Genomic DNA, 19205 nt, shown 5'->3' with positions numbered 1-19205 from the left:
AAACATATTGTTAATGCACTGTTTCTTAAAAAAAAATAAAAAAAGCAGCTCTACAAGCTCATAGCGCGGCACCGCGCTATGAGCTTGTAGATCTGCTATTTTTTTAAAAGCCCAAAGTATAAAATAATGGTTGAAGTACACAGATGCGTTCCCGGTCTTGAAGGGTTAAGGCCAGTCCATAATGCAACTCCTTGCAACATGCAACTACTTTGCAACTCTACTTGCAACCATCTTCCTCAATGGCAGTTTGCAAGGAGTTACAATGTTGCGGTCTGGCCTTAATTTACACACTGTTAGGAAACCCTGTATGTCCCTAAACCAGGGGTCTTCAACGTTTTCAGGCCAAGGACCCCCTCGCTGAGAGAGAGATGAAGCAGGGACCCCCCCTCATAATGTATAAAATTGTGTTTCAGATTATACTTTTTTTGTTTACTTGGTCTGCTCTTTTTTTCCCTCTGCACCTATACCTCTTTGGCAAAAATAGCCGATCTACAAGCTCACAACGCCTCGCAGGGCGAGGCGTTGTGAGCTTGTAGATCGGCTATTTTTGGCTAAAGTTCTCCTCAGAAAAGGAATGCTAGGGTTCAAGTGGTTAAGGTAAAAAAAAACATCATATCACACAAAGATTTGGCGGACCCCCTGTAGTAACTCTGAGGACCCCCTAGGGGTCCCGGACCCCCTGTTGAAGACCCCTGCCCTAAACGGTTACTTTAGTGTTCAAATGGATCTAATGCAGTTATCGTTTAGTCACAAGTTGTTGTTGTTGACACTTTTCATTGGCTCAATATTCATAAACACACAATGAATTTGCTCTGACGAAGTAGGGCGTTAATTTACACACAAAAAAAAGTTAAAACGCGGAGATAGGAGGTTTCTGCCCGACAGCGTGTAAATAAGGCCAGACCGCAACATTGTAACTCCTTGCAAAAAGGAAGATGGTTGCAGCAACTAGTTGCATGTTGCAAGGAGTTTCCTGGTGATAATGACATGTATTGTATATATAAGGAGCTCCTCAGTGTTCACAGACCACAGTTTGAACAACAAGACACTTCTCTGACGTCTCTTCAACACTTTGAAACAGGTATCTATGCTTTTATTTGATTGGCTTTATTATATGATTGCTATCTTTATTATATTATTACTATTATTACCCTTATTATTATTATTGTATTGTCTTTATTATATAGACATTGATTGATTGATTGATGTACTTTATTTAGTACTAAGACATGAGAACAGTACATGACAGTACATAACAGTACATGGAAGTACAAATTCACAATACAAGGTCTACTAAACTGGATAGCTCATAAAGCACTGAGCTTGTTTAAAATGAGATCCCCATGCACACAAATCATGATGACATGCAATGATTGCTATCTAGAATATAGAGTTATTAAAGCCATTAAGACCTGAGGTCGATTCTACAAAATACCTTCTAGATTTTTTCTCCTGTATTTGGCCACGCCCCCCCCCCCCCCCCCCATCTGATTTTTTTTGTGCCAGAGACCCCCAGAAGAGAAGATTTGTGTTTAAAAAAAATAGCAAAATCATTAAAACATTCTTCATACACTTTAATTATTTTTCAAGCAAATGTTCCAAAAATAGCAGATTTGTCCCGCTGTTTTGTTATTTTAGGTTTTATGAAAATGATTGAGATTATGACCACAACTGCTGTTTATCACAATATCTTTATAGATGGGTCTGTCTGGTGGTAATGGTTCTTCCTGGGAAGACGATGATGATGATTATATGAATCTATGGGATATAAACTATAAAGCTGCAACATCCTTGTGGATCATGTCCCTCGTCATCTACAGCCTGGTCTTTGTGCTCGGCGTGTTGGGGAACGGCGTCGTCATCTGGGCGACGGGCTTCAAAATGAAGAAAACCGTCAACACCGTTTGGTACCTCAACCTCGCTGTGGCCTACTTCCTGGTTACAGCGTTCCTGCCCCTGACCATCACATACACGGCTATGCACGAATACTGGCCTTTTGGCAATTTCATGTGCAAAATGGACGGTATCGTTTTCTTCATGAACATGTATGCCAGCGTCTACACCCTGGTGGTCATCAGTGTTGACAGATGTGTACGTGTGGTGTGTCCAGTGTGGGCCCAGAACCACCGCAGCGTCAGAACAGCGTATTTGGTGAGTCTGGGTGTCTGGGTGCTGGCCTTGGCTCTGAGCTCCCCTAACTTCATTTTTAGATATGTATACAAACTGTATACCACTATATACCTCTTTTGCGAGTACGACTTTGACCTCCCCATGCTCATCACTCACTTCCTCATGGGGTTCGTAGTCCCTTTCATCGTCATCGTCTCCTGCTATTCTGTCATCATCTACCGGCTCAGGAATAATCGCTCGCTGGCCGGCCAATCAGGTCGCCCCCTCAAAATCATAGCAACTGTTATCACCGCATTTTTCCTGTGCTGGGCTCCCTTTCATATCATGCATCAGATTGATTTTGTGAATTGGCGGCAGTTAGGTGGTTACACTGGCAGTGCCAGTGTAACTGGCACACTGCGTTATGTGACCAAGTTCGGGATCCCCATCGCCACCGGCCTGGCAGTTCTCAACAGCTGCCTGAACCCACTGCTGTACGTGTTCTTGGGTCAGGATTTCAAGGCTGTATTCCGCAGCTCTATCCTAAAGGTACTGGAGAAAGCCTTCGCTGAAGAGCTGCCTCAGACCAACACTTCCACTAACCCGGGGAGAATCACTGAAGAGATTCCCTTGTCTGTAATCTGAGTTCCCAGAACCCAGTTTTCGCCAGCTCTCGCATACAAACGGAAGGGGCGAGGAACTTCTGGGCCAAAACCCCTGCATTTGTCCGACGAGGGGCAAACAGCAGTATACAACAATGGCGGCCAATTTCTCAAGGAGAAATTGCTTCCCGTCGTTCCTATTTACATGCAACACCCACTGCATTTGGATCCCGCCCCCTTTTCTTCATTGGCTATTGATTTGAATCAGAACGCAGTGGCCGCGCCCCTGCTGTCCAGGTTCTGAGCCGAAGACTCCCAGACTACGTTGTCTGAGACCCAGGTTTAGGATCGTCTTTGCATTACTTTAACCCGTTCAAACCGGGAACGCATCTCTGTCAGTCTTAGATTTCTTTGGGCTATTCACAAATAGCAGATATACAAGCTCATAGCGCAGCAGCCCGTGCCACATTATGAGCTTGTAGATCTGCTATCTTTTGGGGGGGGGGGGAATCGTGGAAAATGTGTGCAAATCGCTTCCACTGTCTATAAAATAAATAATTCTAAATAAAGGTTTGTGCTCTGAGTTCTATCTGTTTCATTTAGCAATAAAAGAAAGAGGCTTGTTTTAAACGCTTTAAAAAAACATTGAGTGTCAACAGACTAGTAAACAGTAAACAGTAAAGTCTGGGCGGGTTTTTTGGCTATTCAAATAATAATTAGAATTTGAATGTTTGAATGAGCTTGTAGATCTGCTATTTAATTTTAATCATGAACATTTGTGGAAATATTTGAATATATTTTGTTAAACATATTTAACTCAAATCTTTGCTTCTGGGGGGGTCCCTGGAGCAACATATTTTGAGATGGTGGGGGGGGGGGGGTGGAAATACATTATCTCCTGAGCCACACTGATATGGAAGACGCAACTCTATTTAATGACTATAAGATATGACAATAACGGATTTGTATTTTGATGACATTAAACATCTCTCTGTTTGCTCTCAATCAAAGAGTAAATCTGGGTGCAGAGAAAAAAGTTCCAACAGATGTTTTTTAACAATAACTGAAGAGCGTGCAAGAGACCACAGAAAGTATGAACATCAACTTTCTCTTTTGGGCCTTAAGTCCCAAGACTCAAGACCCAAAAGAGTCTTGAGTCGAACGCATTAGATCCAAGTAGACATCAAATTTCTCTTTTGGGCCTTGAGTCTTGGGACTTAAGGCCCAAAAGAGAAAGTTGATGTCTACTTGGATCTAATGCGTTCGACTCAAGACTCTTTTGGGTCTTGAGTCTTGGGCCCTCTACTGGCCCTCAGCTACTGGCAGTGACGTCACACTTCGGTGCTCTATATCCATTGCCATTGACAATGCATTAGACGCTTAAAGTTGAATGTCTCAAAAACTACAAAACATTTCAAAGTAAAAAGTTCAAGCATTTGTGTCCACAGTAAGATGAATTATAAAAAGTGTGAATGGAGTTTCTAGGTGAAAGCGTTGTTTGAGGTGCCAAAACTTTTAGAGGAGTACATTTCTAAACCTATGAAACATTTCAAAGATTTGTTTTCAGGCAAACATTGTTCACAGTAAGATGAACATTTTAAAGTTTGAATGGGGTTTCTAGGTGTAAGTGTGTAGGACTAATAGCCTGCCAAAGTTTGTACTTTTCCCCCTAAAATCTATACAAGCAGTGAAGGTCAATGGCAAAATGGACAAGAGTTTCTAGGTGAAAGTGTTTTTTTGAGGTCCATTTTGCCATTGACAATTTTGCCATTGACATTTGGCCTGGAGTAATTTTAGTGAATTAATATTCTGCACAACGTGTCGCGATGAGATGTGTTGTGAGCTTGTAGATCTGCTATTTTCAAACATTTTAGTACTTTTACTTTTGGTACTTTAAGTACATTTTGATACCAATACTTTTGTACTTTTACTCAAGTAAATTTTGAATTCCGGACTTTCACTTGTAACAGAGTACTTCTACGTTGCGGTATTGATACTTTTACTTAAGTAAAACATTTGTGTACTTTTTCCACCACTGACTGCACCCACTTTGAGAAAACCTGCCATAGAAGCCAGGTTTAATATTGCTCCACGCTCCCTAGGAAGCAGGGGGGGAGGGGTGGGGCACTGGGGCTATTTGAACGCACCAATTATCGGTCCCGCCCCCTCTCTCACAAACACACCGACCGACAAACACACTCACAGACACTGAGTCAGCTCTGCTATGTTTCGAAGTAAAAAGAGTGAACTAAACAACTCATAATGTTTACCAGGGTGGTAAAAAAAAAGCTGCTAAAACCAGACAGTGGAAACACAATGAATTATCTCCAACCGACAAGAACTGAGGTGAGTTTCAGTAGGCCTGAAACATGACTCGAGTCATACCATGACAGTCATGGAACCACTTGTTCCTGGTTTGCGTTTTTTTTTTTTATATTTACAACAATCACATCTACATTAACGTTCCGATTTCAAATATAAAGTGCTGACCCTCAAGCTACTGATGTAACAAGTTGGGGCGCACTGTACCCGTATCTTCCGTATTGTTCAATAAAACGCATTTTTAATCCGATCGGCGGCCTTTTTATTTGTAATATATCAGAGTGCAACACACCTCCCAGCCGATAGGGGTGCGTAGTTGAAAGCATAGGAGAAAATGGCTGGTGATCGGATTAAAAAGCTTTTTATTGAACAATACGGACGATACGGATACTTAGACCAGTGCACTTTAACTGATTACATCCATGGCTTGGGGGTCAGCACTTTATATTTGAAATGTGAACGTTTATGTAGATGTACGGCTTGTAAATGTCAAAAATTCGCAAACCAGGAACAAGTGGTTCCATGACGCTTGTAGTCTAATGTTTAGAGGTAGTGATGAAGAGTCAGACGGCAGTGATGATGAGATACATTATGGATGTTTCAATGGGCTCTATGAACAGAAGCCATGCTGGAAATAAATTGGGCCTCTTCCTTACTTCCTTTTACAGGTGTTACCAATGATACTAATTAAGGCTCTTTTCCATTCTGGTCAAACAGAGTCAGGGTGCTGATAGTGTGTTTGATGGCTCACTGGAGACACTCTGCTACACCATTGGGTCTCAAAGTGTTCTTGAGGGGGGGTCCAGATGGCCCCTTATATATCTGTAACTCTGAGAGTGTACACATACAACCAAATGGACCCTCACTGGTTCATTTGAACACTCAGAGTTATGGGAGTCATTGAAATTAAAAGAACCACTGTGCTACACTGAATGGAACAGAGCCTTCATTAGAATCATTGGTAACACCTGTGAAGAAAGTAAGCCAGGGGCCCAATTAATATGGATACTATGCCGTGGTGGAAAAAGTACTCAATGTGTTACTGCAATGTAGAACTACTCTTGTTACAAGTAAAAGTCTGGAATTCAAAATGTACTTGAGTAGATGCACTTAGTTACTTTACACCACTGCTACTGTGCATAGAGCCTATTTGTATCCAGGCGGACTGTTCAGCGTTGTTTTGTTGATGCCGCCAGTATGTCATGTTTCTAATGTAATGTAGTTGTGTATTTGGTAGTGCAAGACCGCCAAGGTTCTTTGATCTCTAAGAATGCTTTACATCATTGGTTCTCAAAGTGGGGTCCGGGGACCCCCAGGGGTACTTGAGGGGATACCAGGGGGTCCCCAGCTAAATAATTTATAGGAACCAAATGGACCCTTATGGGTCTGTAACTCTGAGACCCTAACGGGTCCATTTGGTTCCATTTGGACACTCTCAGAGTTACATTAACATTGATTTTACAATATAAATTGGGGTCCCAGAGATAGAAATACCATTAATTGGGGGTCCGTAGCCTAATGCATGTCAAACGGGGGTGTCCTTAAATTACAATGATTGAGAATCACTGCTAGAGCCGTAAAAATCTTCTCTTATGGGGGTCCCTGGCTTATCTTTTCAAATGGGGGTCCGTGGGCTAATAAGTGTCAATTTGGGGGTCCTTGACAGGAAAAAGTTTGAAAACCACTGCTTTACATAACCGTGGGGACTTTTATTTTGTTCCAAATAAAATAAGTAATAAATTGATCTAGCATGTTGAAATAGGACTTTGGTATGCAAACTGGAATAGACTGGAATAAGTGAATGCATTTTGTATATATATATATATATATATATATATATATATATATATATATATATATATATATATATATATATATATATATATATATATATATATATATATATATATATATATATATATATATATATAGTAAAATTGTGTCGCAGATTAATTTTTTTCCATGGGTTTCATCGATAGATTCATTGACTATCAGTGTTGTGTGAATGAATGGTAGACATTTAACCACTTAAACCGTCAACACTTTGTAAACTTGACCTTTGGCTCTGTACTTAATTTGCTCCTTTTTCCCAAAACCACTTTGCCATCTGCTATTTTCGACTAATGTTCCCCTCAGCATAGGGATGCTATATAAGTTTGATTAGATAAACTATGCTGTGTACAGGATACAGTATACGTATATATCTGGTATATATCTGGCTCTCGGTCACTTGAATTAATGTTTGTTTGTTTGTTTGTTTCTCAGAGTGGAGACGGACTGTGCCGAGGTTGTGCCATAAATGCCGAGAAGACTGAGGTTCTCACCTGCAGTATAGCACCCTCCCAGAACATCCACCTCTAATGACGACGCAGAGGTGATCTGGTGAAGCTAGCCAGATGTAAGTAGGCCTGTCACAATTCTTACATAATCGTCTGATTGCAATTATTTGAGATAATCGCAATTATTTTGCATAATCGTTGAAGTATTATTATTTGTATGACAATTAATCGTCAACTTAAATTTGTAATCATGACAGCCCTGGACGGACGGACGGACGGAGGATGGAGATGACGGGATACGCCGCTGGAAGGCTCAACCCGAGGATGCCCTAGAGATCGAGAGCTTGGAGATCTCTCTCTATCCACGGATTTGTCTGCATGGGGGTGGGGGGGATTCCTCTGCGGCGCTGGCCCTGGTCTGCCTGCGGTGGTCTCCATCCGGTGTATCGATCGCTGATTTATCACATAATTCCACTTCAGTGTGCTTTGTGCACACGACAGTGTGTCACGACAGTGTGTATGTGTCTTCGTTGATGCATAAATCCACGACAGTGCGTTCTGTGCTTTAGTATCCACCTCGATGTAAAACACCGGTTGGTTTCCGCCGCCGAAAGACCCAGGTCGGCCGGGGGTTTCCTCTGAAGACGGCTCAAAGTAAGGAACCTCTTTAGGGCTGTCACCATTATGACGTTGAACTTGGCGATAAATTGTCGCTCAAATAATTGCGCAATAATAATTTTCAATAAAACTTTGTCTGCCTTTTTTTTAGGCTTCGTAAACAAAAGCCGAGCTACACGCTCAAAACGCATCACGTCGTGATGCGTTTTGAGCGTGTAGTTCGGCTATTTCCACAATTTTTTGAAAATGTTTAAAAAATATATGAACATTTTTCAACATGGAAACGATTATGACTATGATCCCCAAAAAAGTATTGCGGTTATCTCAAATACTTGCGATTATGTAATAATAATTGTGACGGTCCTACCTGGTCATTTTTCCTTTTCCTTTGCTGGATGCTGCAGTTGCTTCATGCTGCAGTTTGTTGGATGATGCTTGTAGTGAATACAGCTATGCTGTTCGTGTTGGATGCAGTTTGGGTCGTACGTGTGATGATGTGGTTAAAGATTTTTGCTCTTTTTTTCAGGTTTGAAGGCCGATGTTGAATCTATGACTATGTTGGTAGTGTAGTTTTTGTTTTCATCTGCCTCTGCAAATCCAGGCTGTACCTGGTCATTTTGAAAAGGTCCATAAGACCTTGTTCATTTGTAAGGTCACTGTTTGGTAGGTACCAAAAGGACACTGTTTGGTAGGTCCCAAAAGTCACTTTTTGGTAGGTACCAAAGGTCACTTTTTTCTGGCTGGGTTGGGGGGGAACTGTGTAAATCCAGGGCTGGACCTGGTCATCTTAAAGGTGGGGGGGGGGGGGGGGGGGTCACACGATCATCAATTTCAAACCAATGGAGCAACTATTTTTTATTTCTCGCCCACCTGAGTTACATCACGGCAAGGTAACTATACAATGCAAACATCTAGCAAAGTTATTTCATGATATTTTATGAACAATCTAATAATGAGTATTTTTCTTTTTTTTGTGTGGTAGCTTTATTTTTTTCAGAAGGAGAAGCCATTCCGGTACACTGCGGTGAAAAAGAGAAGGCACGTCCCCCGATGTATTCGCTATGGGGTCGGGTGAAGGCCAACAGGAAGCCCGACCCCGGATGACCCCGATCTTCAACGCGGAGCAGCTCTGTTGTGCGCAGCGGTCACTCGATCCTGTAGGTTTACACTCTATAACACTCGAAGGATCAGACCCCTCTTCACCCAGGAGTCAGCCCAGCTCCTTATCCAGTCATCAGTCATATCAAAACTTGACTATTGTAACTATCTCCTTGCTGGCCTCCTGGCATGTGCACTTAAGCCTCTCCAAATGATCCAGAATGGCACTTTTGGTCTTCAACCAGCCAAAAAGGGTCACATGTCTTCATCTTCTCCGCTTCTTCTATTGGCTCCCAGTTACTGCCTCGCACAGAGTACACAACACTGACATTGGCCTACAAAGCAACCAAAGGTATGGCACCCCATATCTTCAAAGCCTGATCCAACCCTACAACCCCTCCCGCTCTCTCAGATCAGCTAACACAGGGAAGCGGTCAGAACCTTCGCTAAAACATCCAGGACAACGCTCCACACGTCCCAGAGTCTTCTCCCTTCTGGCTCCCAAACTATGGAATGAACTCCCCATTGCAATTAGAACTGCAGACTCACTCTCAACCTTCTGCCCTAATCTGAAGACTCACCTCTTCAGACTCCACCTCAGCCCGTAGCACTTGCCCTAGCCTTGACGACCTTGCAGGATTATGCAAAGGCTAAAATGTAACTTCGATAGCATGTTATGTAATCAGATGGTAATTGTTGACCTGGCATCCTATAGAGTGTATAGTTTCAATGTACATGCTGATGATAGGTCCTTGGTTTACATATGTATTAATTACGTTTATGTATTAATCACTCTGGATTAAGCATCTGCAAAATGCCTACATTTTAAAGCTCCTTCCTCCACCACCACCACCACCACCACCACCTTTTACCACCCTCCTTCCACCACCACCACCTCCTTCCACCACCTTTTACCACAATTTACAATCTAGACATTTAGCAGACGCTCTTAATCCAGAGTGACTTACAGTAAGCAAGGACAACACAAGATAATGCATCAAATGCATAGAAATGGTAATCTAATAATAAAGTAATAAATAAGTAAACCAATAATCTAATAATAAAGTAATAACATAAGTAAACCAATAAACTAATACATAAGTAAACCAAGAACCTATCATCAGCCTGTACATTGAACCTATACACACTATAGGATGCCAGGTCAACAATGACCTGGCATCAGTCTACATAACATGCTATCTAAGTTACATTTTAGCCTTTGCATAAGCCTGTAAGGTTGTCAAGGCTAGGGCAAGTGCTACAGGCTGAGGTGGAGTCTGAAGAGGTGAGTCTTCAGATTAGGGCAGAAGATTGGGAGTGAGTCTGCAGTTCTAACTGCAATGGGGAGTTCATTCCATAGGTTGGGAGCCAGAAGGGAGAAGAGTCTGGGACGTGTGGAGCGTTGTCCTGGATGTTTTAGAGACGGTTCTGACAGCTTCCCTGTGTTAGCTGATCTGAGAGAGTGGGAGGGGTTGTAGGGTTGGATCAGGCTTTGAAGATATGGGGTGCCATACCTTTGGTTCCTTTGTAGGCCAATGTCAGTGTTTTGTACTCTGTGCGAGCAGTAATTGGGAGCCAATGCAGGGAGCAGAGAAGGGGGAGACATGTGCTAAATTTGGCTGGTTGAAGACCAGATGCTGTGGCATTCTGGATCATTTGGAGAGGCTAAAGTGCACATGCCGGGAGGCCGGTAAGGACAGAGTTACCATAGTCCAGTTTTGATATGACTCATGTCCGGATAAGGAGCTGGGCTGACTCCTGGGTGAGGAAGGGTCTGATCCTTTGAATGTTATAGACTGTAAACCTACAGGATTGAGTGGCCGCTGTGATAGTGGCTCTTGAATGAGAGCTGACTGTCCAGGACAACACCAAGGTTCTTGGCTGTTGGAACCAAAGTTACCAGGGCGTTGTCTATAGAAATGGTTAGATCCTGCATGGGGCAGGACTTAGCTAGGAAGAAGTGAAGTTCAGTCTTGTCTGGGTTCAGCTTGAGGTGGTGTGAAGATATCCACTGTGAGAAGTCAGCCAGACATGCAGTGATGCACTCTAACACCTGTTTGGCAGACGTGGGGGAAGGATGGAAACATTTGAGTGTTATCGGCATAGCAGTGATAAGATAGATTGTGCACAGAGATGACAGCGCCAAGAGATTTAGTGTACAAGGAGAAAATGAGGGGGCCAAGTACAGATAGCTGGGGGACCCCGGTTCGGAGGGTGCGGGGAGAGGAGAGCAAATCTTTCCAAGAAACCTGGTAGGTCCGGCCAGTTAGGTAGGAGGAGAACCCCTTTAGAGCCACCCTAGCGATGGCTAGGTCAACAAGGGTGTCCTCGAGCAGCTGGTGGTTCACTGTGTCAAATGCTGCTGATGGGTCTAGAAGAATCAGGACTGCAGAGTGGGAGGCAGCCTGGGCAGCATGTAGTGCTTCTGTGACTACAAGGAGTGCAGTTTCCGTAGAGTGGGCCGGTTTGAATCCTGACTGGTTGGGATCAACAGGTTGTTCTCTGAGAGATGGAGAGAAAGCTGGTTGGAAACGACAAATTGAGAGAGAATGGAGGGGTTTAGGGACCTCAGGTTACGTCAAGTCGTGACGGTCTGCGGGTGAGTAGGTTTAGAAAGAGAGAGGGAGAAGGTTATGAAGTGAGTTATTTAGCGAGGTAACAGAGAGGTTAGAGGGAGAGCAAGCTCTGGAGAACACAAGGTCCAACACACCCTCCTTCCACCACCACCTACCAATCTCCTTCCACCACCACCACCTCCTTCCACCACCTCTTTCCACACTTTCTCCTTCCTCCATCACCATCCTTCTCCCACCACTACTTTCCTTCCACCACCTACCTCTGTCACCCTCCTTCTACCACCACCTACCTCTACCACCCTCCTTCTACCACCACCTCTATCACCCTCCTTCTACCACCTACCTCTATCACCCTCCCTCTACCACCACCTACCTCTATCACCCTCCTCTGTCACCCTCCTTCTACCACCACCTACCTCTACCACCCTCCTTCTACCACCCTCCTTCTACCACCACCTCTATCACCCTCCTTCTACGACCACCTCTATCACCCTCCTTCTACCACCTACCTCTATCACCCTCCTCTATCACCCTCCTTCTACCACCACCACCACCACCTCCTTCATCCACTCCTTCCAAGTCTCACTTCTGTTTGTAATACATGTTTCCTGTTTGTTTGTATTTCATGTTTGTTTGTAATACATGTTTCATGTTGGTTTGTAATACATGTTTCATGTTTGTTTGTTATGCATGTTTCATGTTTGTTTGTAATACATGTTTCATATCTGTTTGTAATTCATGTTTGTTTGTAATACATGTTTCATGTTTGTTTGTAATACATGTTTCATATCTGTTTGTAATTCATGTTTGTTTGTAATACATGTTTCATGTTTGTTTGTAATACATGTTTCATGTTGGTTTGCAATTCATGTTTGTTTGTAATATGTTTAATGTTTGTTTGTTTGTTTGTAATGTATGTTTCATGTTGTCTCGTCAGTTGTCTTGTCCTGTCCCCACTCTCGGCCTGCACCTTGTCGTGGTGAGTGGGCTTTGAACCAAGACAGGCCATTTAACCCATTAAAACCTAGTGGTGTAAAGTAAGTACAAATCTGAGGAATTCTTACTTTACCGGAGTATTTCCAATTTTCAATACTTCTACTCCACTACATCTCAGAGGCAAATATTATACTTTTACTCCATTACATTTATTTGAAAACTTGAGTTATTAGTTGTAGCCCTATGTATACATTTCGGCCATTTGAAAATCGATCTAGGAGCTTGTAGATTTGCTATTTTCAAGTTATTTTTTTACATTTGAAAATTGTGAAATGGAACATTCTACATAATAAGTACTTTCTACTTGGTACTTTAGGTACATTTGTATACCAATACTTTTGTACTTTTACTCAAGTAAATTCTGAATTTCTGACTTTTACTTGTAACAGAGTATATCTACATTGCAGTATTGGTACTTTTACTTAAAGGGATATTTCACTTTCAAAAAAACTTTTGGTCATTTTATCGTCTACTCAGGCCTTTGTGACTCCCCCAGACAGTTTTTAAGTTGCTCGATTCAGTATTTAGATATTTGATATTCATTTTATCAGACATGCCCCCTTCCTATACAAACCCATTGTAACTTCAAACTCCATTTTAACCATGTTAGATTCATCGAAAACATCCGTCCTTGGTTCTGGGGTCTCACCCTGCCCTCCTAATGCGTGAGGGGGCCGTGTTTTTCCGATTATTTTTTTCATTTATTTTATACATTTTTTATTGTTATTATTTTCATTTTCCAATTATTTATTTTTTTTAATAAATGAAAAAAGTAATTGTAAAAACACGGCCCCCTCACGCATTAGGAGGGCAGGATGAGTCACCAGAACCAAGGACGGGTGTTTTTGATGAATCTAACATGATTAAAATGGAGTTTGAAGTTACAATGGGTTTGTATAGGAAGGGGGCATGTCTGATGAAATTAATATCAAATATCTAAATACTGAATCGAGCAACTTAAAAACTGTCTGGGGGGTTCACAAAGGCCTGAGTAGACGATAAAATGACCAAAGTTTTTTTTAGTAAAATATCCCTTTAAGTAAAAAAAGAGTACTTTGTCCACATTTTAGATTTTAGCTATATATGTATATAAAGGCCCAAGTTTTTCAGAAACTATTAGGATTTAGAACAGTGGTTTAGAAACATACATATATGCATGCATGCATACACACACACACACACACACACTAGGCCTTTCACCAACTAACCACTAGTCGACCTTGTTGGTACTAGTCGAATAGTTGATAAAATAAGTTGCCATTGTTTAATGCCATTACTATTATTATTATTATCCTCCTGCCTTTATTTTTATCTAAAGGGGGTCAAAAGTATGCCCAATAATAGGCTATTATTGGGCAATAACCCCCTTTTGAGGATCCTTGGAGACACTGCTGTGCCAGAAGCGCTTCCCTTGAAATGGCATAGAAATAAAGGAAGGAGGATAATAACAATAGTAATGGCATTAAAACAATGTAAAAAAAAAAACTACCACTGGGTCAAATTAGTCGACCAGTAAAAATCTCTAGTCGTGAAAGCCCTATTTGTGGATAGCCTAAGGTTTGGTCTTGATGAGCTGGACCCACCTGTGACCTGCAAGCTAAAGTTCAAATGAAACGAACAGCGACCGCTCATCACAACGTGTACTCAAATAGTTTAAACTCATTTCCAGTCACAGGTCACACTGATAAGAACCAGTATGTGTGTGCGCGCAGGCCCGAACACTCATTAGACGTAATGTAAAAGTGGTCACAGCACTCATGCAAATCGTGCCCATCGTAACTACATTTTAGAGGATACCTAGTATGGGTGTATTTATTTATTCTCAATTTTGCGTTTACAGGAAGTAATTAAAAATCTAATTGTAGGGACCTTTGATATATAAAAGAAAATACACAAAAGTAGATCTCATTATGACCACAGGTATACTCTAACATTCACACTCTCAGAGAGAGTGAACGTTAATATGTGGTTTCTTCAACCTGTAAATGAGTCAAAGAGGTGAAAGACACTGGTATGGCACTCCTGGTTCACTAGGATGGGGTTCAACTCCCTGCGGTGTCCTGCTGATTGCATTTACAGGTTAAAGGTGTATTTATATAAACCAGTATAATCATCACACAAGTCAAGCCATAAACCTCGTGTCAGGCTTTCCACCACGTAATGAAATGCACAGCCATTCATGTCGCTGCTAACTAACCTGATCCTAGGTCAGCCTAAAACATCGCACAAGTTAAAGGGCAAGACCACTTTGGTAGAGGTTTGGGTTGTGTAGTTACCTTGCCATGTTGTAACTCCAAACGTGGACAAGAAATTAAAAATAATTGCTCCGTTGAATAGAAATTAATGATTCAAAATATGCTCCTCATTGACTTACATGTACGGTGAAACAGATCTCAAAGTCACTCTTTTAGCACGTAAACGAACACAAACAAAGCTGATTCAGACAATATAGAACATCATCAAACCCTAATTTAGATAGATACGATAGATAGATAATTGTGCTGTTTTTTTAGTTAGTATATAGTTTTGCGCTCTCTCTCTCTCTCTGTCTCTCTCTCTCTCTCTCTGTCTCTCTCTCAGCCAGAGAACCGGCTCTTCTACAACACAAGCTTGCCTTCAACCTGTGACGTCAATCATCTCTTCACCTTGGGACAATGGCTGTGTCTGACATCACTCATCATTACTCTGTAATATGTAGAAGACTGTCACCGAGAACTCACCACCCACATTTCCAATGATTCTTTGGTGGCTCGTAATGACGTCACTGCTGTTGTGTACCGTTTAAATAGAGTGCACTACACGGCCATTAGGTAAACACCCAGATTTGTTCAATGTCGTGATTTTTTTTTTACCTTACTGCACAACACAGTTTGACTTAATTGTAGCCTTCCTTTTAGCCGTTAAGAGACAAAACATGGTCCTCATAACATGAAGGTGACTGTAGGTTAGTTTAGGACTATGTATAACACATTGTACAGAAGTGATTCTCAAACATGGACCCCCAAATTTGACATGCATTAGGCCACAGACCGCCTGGTGAAATCCATAGTGTAAATATAACTTTGATAGTGTACAAATGGATAAAGAATTGATCTGTAAGGGTACAGTTTCAGATCATGTCACTTGATTATTCAGGTGTTGGTTGAACTGTAACTGACCCTCTTTGCCCTTTCTGCATACAATTATGTATATCATTGCTGTCGGGTAGAAACCCTGTCCAATTGATCCATTGTAGTTGTTATGTAGTCACAAGCAATTCTTAATCATTTTCATTGATTTGTCATCTATTAAACCCACATACACACCAAACAACATTCAGTTTCTCTTAGTTTGAACAGTAAATAAACGGATCTACAAGCTATACAAGGTTTCTGCCAGACAGCGTCAATTAGGCTGTGTTGCAGCCACATCACTGTGATAAGGATGTTTGCATTAACCCATTAAGACCTGAGGCTTATTGTACATACAAATGTCTAATAAATTCTCTCTTTTTCAAAAAACTGATGTTGCTATATCATTGGTACTGAAACTGTTCCATGTCAAAGACACCCAAAATTATATGTATTTGGCTGTTGGACCACCATCTCAAAATATTTTGTTCCATAGACCCCCAGAAGGTGTCTGTCTGTCTGTCTGTCTGTCTGTCTGTCTGTAAGCTCATAGCACGGCACTTGCTGTAGATGCTATTTTTGAATAGCCCAAAGTATAAAATCTGGTTAGATGCTTTACCGCTTTTAATGGGTTAATAAACAGGTGTACCTAATGTAGTAAAAAGGCCACTGAGTGCATAGGGAGTGATACAGCCATAGTTGTTTTTATATATCACCTTAATTTGTCTGTTGAAGATGGAGGTCTGGTACTCTAGTTTCTTTCAGGTTCATTTCTTCCAGCTCTTATACTGCTATGTTAGTGAGGGTCCATTGTGTGGCTGACCCCGAATTCGTCTTTGTCAGACCTTCTGAATATTTCCATTGTTTATAATTGAAGGCAATATTTTGTTTTAATAAATGTATTTTGCTTTCAAACTAATCATTGATTATAGTATCATCTTTATTGCTTGTCTTGTTTAAAAAGTCCAGGTACCATTATTCATGAGTCCTTGTGTGTGTGACAGTTAACGTAGCTTGGGAGGGAAAAAATATATATAAATATATTCATGTTTAAAGTTTCTGGTTTTACTCTAAGTGCAAGGCAGGGACAAAGGGACCTGAAAGAGTATTTGAATGTACATTTGCTATGGTTAAAACCTCAAAATAAGTGATGCTGTTGGTAGAATCAGAATAATATTTATTAACAAAAGTTCAACCACATTGTCCACAAACGTTTCACTGGTATAATGCACCGGTTGGTCCATGAGGAAGCAAAAGTCAGGCGGTGGTCATGCCAAGTGGAGGAGGGAGAGACACTACCCTCCACTAAGCACCCTTGCACCACCCGCTCACCACCTGCTGTAGGGTGAGACGTTGTCTAGAGACCAGAGACCATGGGGTGGTAAGACTGGGGTGGTATACAGGGAATTAGGAGTGGGTGTAGGGGACAAGGAAGAGCAGCTGGGAAGAGTGAACAGTGTTATGGACACAAATGCTGACAAAAAAAGATCTAATTACAGTATATTAACAAAAACACATCGTCACATACGGCATGACACTGTGAACTATGTTCAGTGCTACAAATAAATCCATTAAAACTCACCTTCAACAGCAGAAAACTATCAGACTTGAACTGTTTACTGTTGCTGAAGTTGGGCTTTAATGGACTCAGCAAAACTGTTCAAAAATATATCACTTCCCCTATTGGTGGAATGAACTCCATCACGCAGAAATAGCCCAGGAGTGTCAAACTTTATGTGAAGGTGATCTACAAAGCTGCCACTTAAACAATGAACATATGTAGCCATAACACTGTTCGCAAACCGGCGACCCTTGTTGATTTTCCCCGGATTGGCACCAGCCTTCCATCTGCATCTCTGGGTGATGGCAGAGAACAGGATCTTCATCTGTGGGTGCTGCAGATGGAGCTGGTGCAGGTCCTCCTTCATCACTGCGACTAGTTTGGCACTTGAGATGTCTCCAAGCAGTGTTGATTTCGTCGACTAAAACTATGACGAAAAATGCTCGTCGACTACCTTTTTTCACTGAAGAAAACTAAATAAAAACTAAATAAAACTAAGCTTTAATGACTAAAACTAAGACTAAATATATTGACAATTTCGTCAACAAATAAAAACTAGACTAAAATGTTAGTGAGGGAAGTAATTTTATGTTTGGTTGCACTCGGGTGTTGCATGCTGAAAATAGCAGATCTACAAGCTCACAACGCGTCGCGCTGCGACGCGTTGTGAGCTTGTAGATCGGCTATTTTCAGCATGCAACCAAGTGTAAAATCAGCCTTTACGACGCCATCAAGGCACCGCCAAAATACATTTTAGTCGACTAAATCAACTCTAGATTTAGTCGACTATAATCTTATGATATTTAGTCGAATAAAACTAGACAAAAACTAAAACATTTCAGATGACTAAAATATGACTAAAACTAAATGGAATTTTATTCAAAAGACTATGACTAAAACTAAATAAAAATTTGCTGACAAAATCAACACTGTCTCCAAGGTCATTACCGCCGCAGTGGATCAGGAGGACATCCGGTGCTGCTCTCCCTTGTAGGGCCTGGTTAAGGAAGGGGAGGAGGTTTTTCCACCGCAGACCAGACCACCCCAGCCAAACCAATGGATGTAGCTGATGGCATCCACGCCAAGGTTGTTCCCCATGGTCTCTGTAGCTCTCTGCTCGCCACGGCGGACATAGCTGTCCCCAATCACCCAAAGTGACACCATGGCTGTTAAGAAACATAAAAAGAGTTGGTTACACACATTTTAATAAAGTCAAGGCGATAGCACATTTCATATGACAGGTGTAGACTCAATGTACTTAAAATGAAATAAAAACCAGACTGGGCCAATGTGAAATATGACAATAATGATAACAAAAATAATACATTAATAAATCAGAACCAATACAAGACATTATTAAATAGTTTGTAAGAACAGTAAAAAGAGGAATAAATAGAAACATTAGGCTGTACTAAAACAATGATCTAGAAGCATAGTTTAAACCTTAATGTATGTTATGTAATGTTATATTGTATATACTGTAATGTTATGGTGTTAGCATGCTTTTAAAAGGAAACACTGTAGTAGCAGACCGTAGTTCATGTGGTAGATGATTTCATAGTAGGACCTTAATGTATGTATTGTATCATTATAGGTTTAATGCAGCCACAAGCAACCTAACTATTAATGTTTGGAAAATAGCAGATCTACAATGGTGTTCTATTTTCAAATAGCCAAAGTTTAAATATGGCTGAAGTGGTTAATGTATGTTTTGTAATAATATTTCAAATCTAGAAAGTAACTAGTAGGCTAACTAAAGTTTTCAAATTATTGTAGTGGAGTAAAAAATAATAATTGTATTTATATAAACCAGTATAATCATCACACAAGTCAAGCCATAAACCTTGTGTCAGGCTTTCCACCACGTAATGAAATACACAGCCATTCATGTCGCTGCTAACTAACCTGATCCTAGGTCAGCCTAAAACATCGCA

At 41.2% G+C, this 19205-nt stretch overlaps 1 protein-coding gene across 1 annotated transcript; it reads left to right on the top strand.

Moving 5' to 3' along the window:
- Nucleotides 1-1698: 1698 nt before the first annotated feature.
- Nucleotides 1699-2754, top strand: LOC311048646 (chemerin-like receptor 1; the record flags this gene model as incomplete). Its single annotated transcript, XM_084061909.1, has 1 exon — nucleotides 1699-2754. The coding sequence occupies one exon, from the start codon at nucleotides 1699-1701 to the stop codon at nucleotides 2752-2754; it is 1056 nt and encodes a 351-aa protein (XP_083918035.1).
- Nucleotides 2755-19205: the final 16451 nt, after the last annotated feature.

Source organism: Gymnoscopelus microlampas (genome assembly GCF_963454915.1).
Source record: "Gymnoscopelus microlampas genome assembly, chromosome: 7".
NCBI lineage: Eukaryota > Metazoa > Chordata > Actinopteri > Myctophiformes > Myctophidae > Gymnoscopelus > Gymnoscopelus microlampas.
The sequence above is the reverse complement of the archived record's forward strand: the minus strand, read 5'-3'. Positions and strand labels throughout refer to the sequence as shown.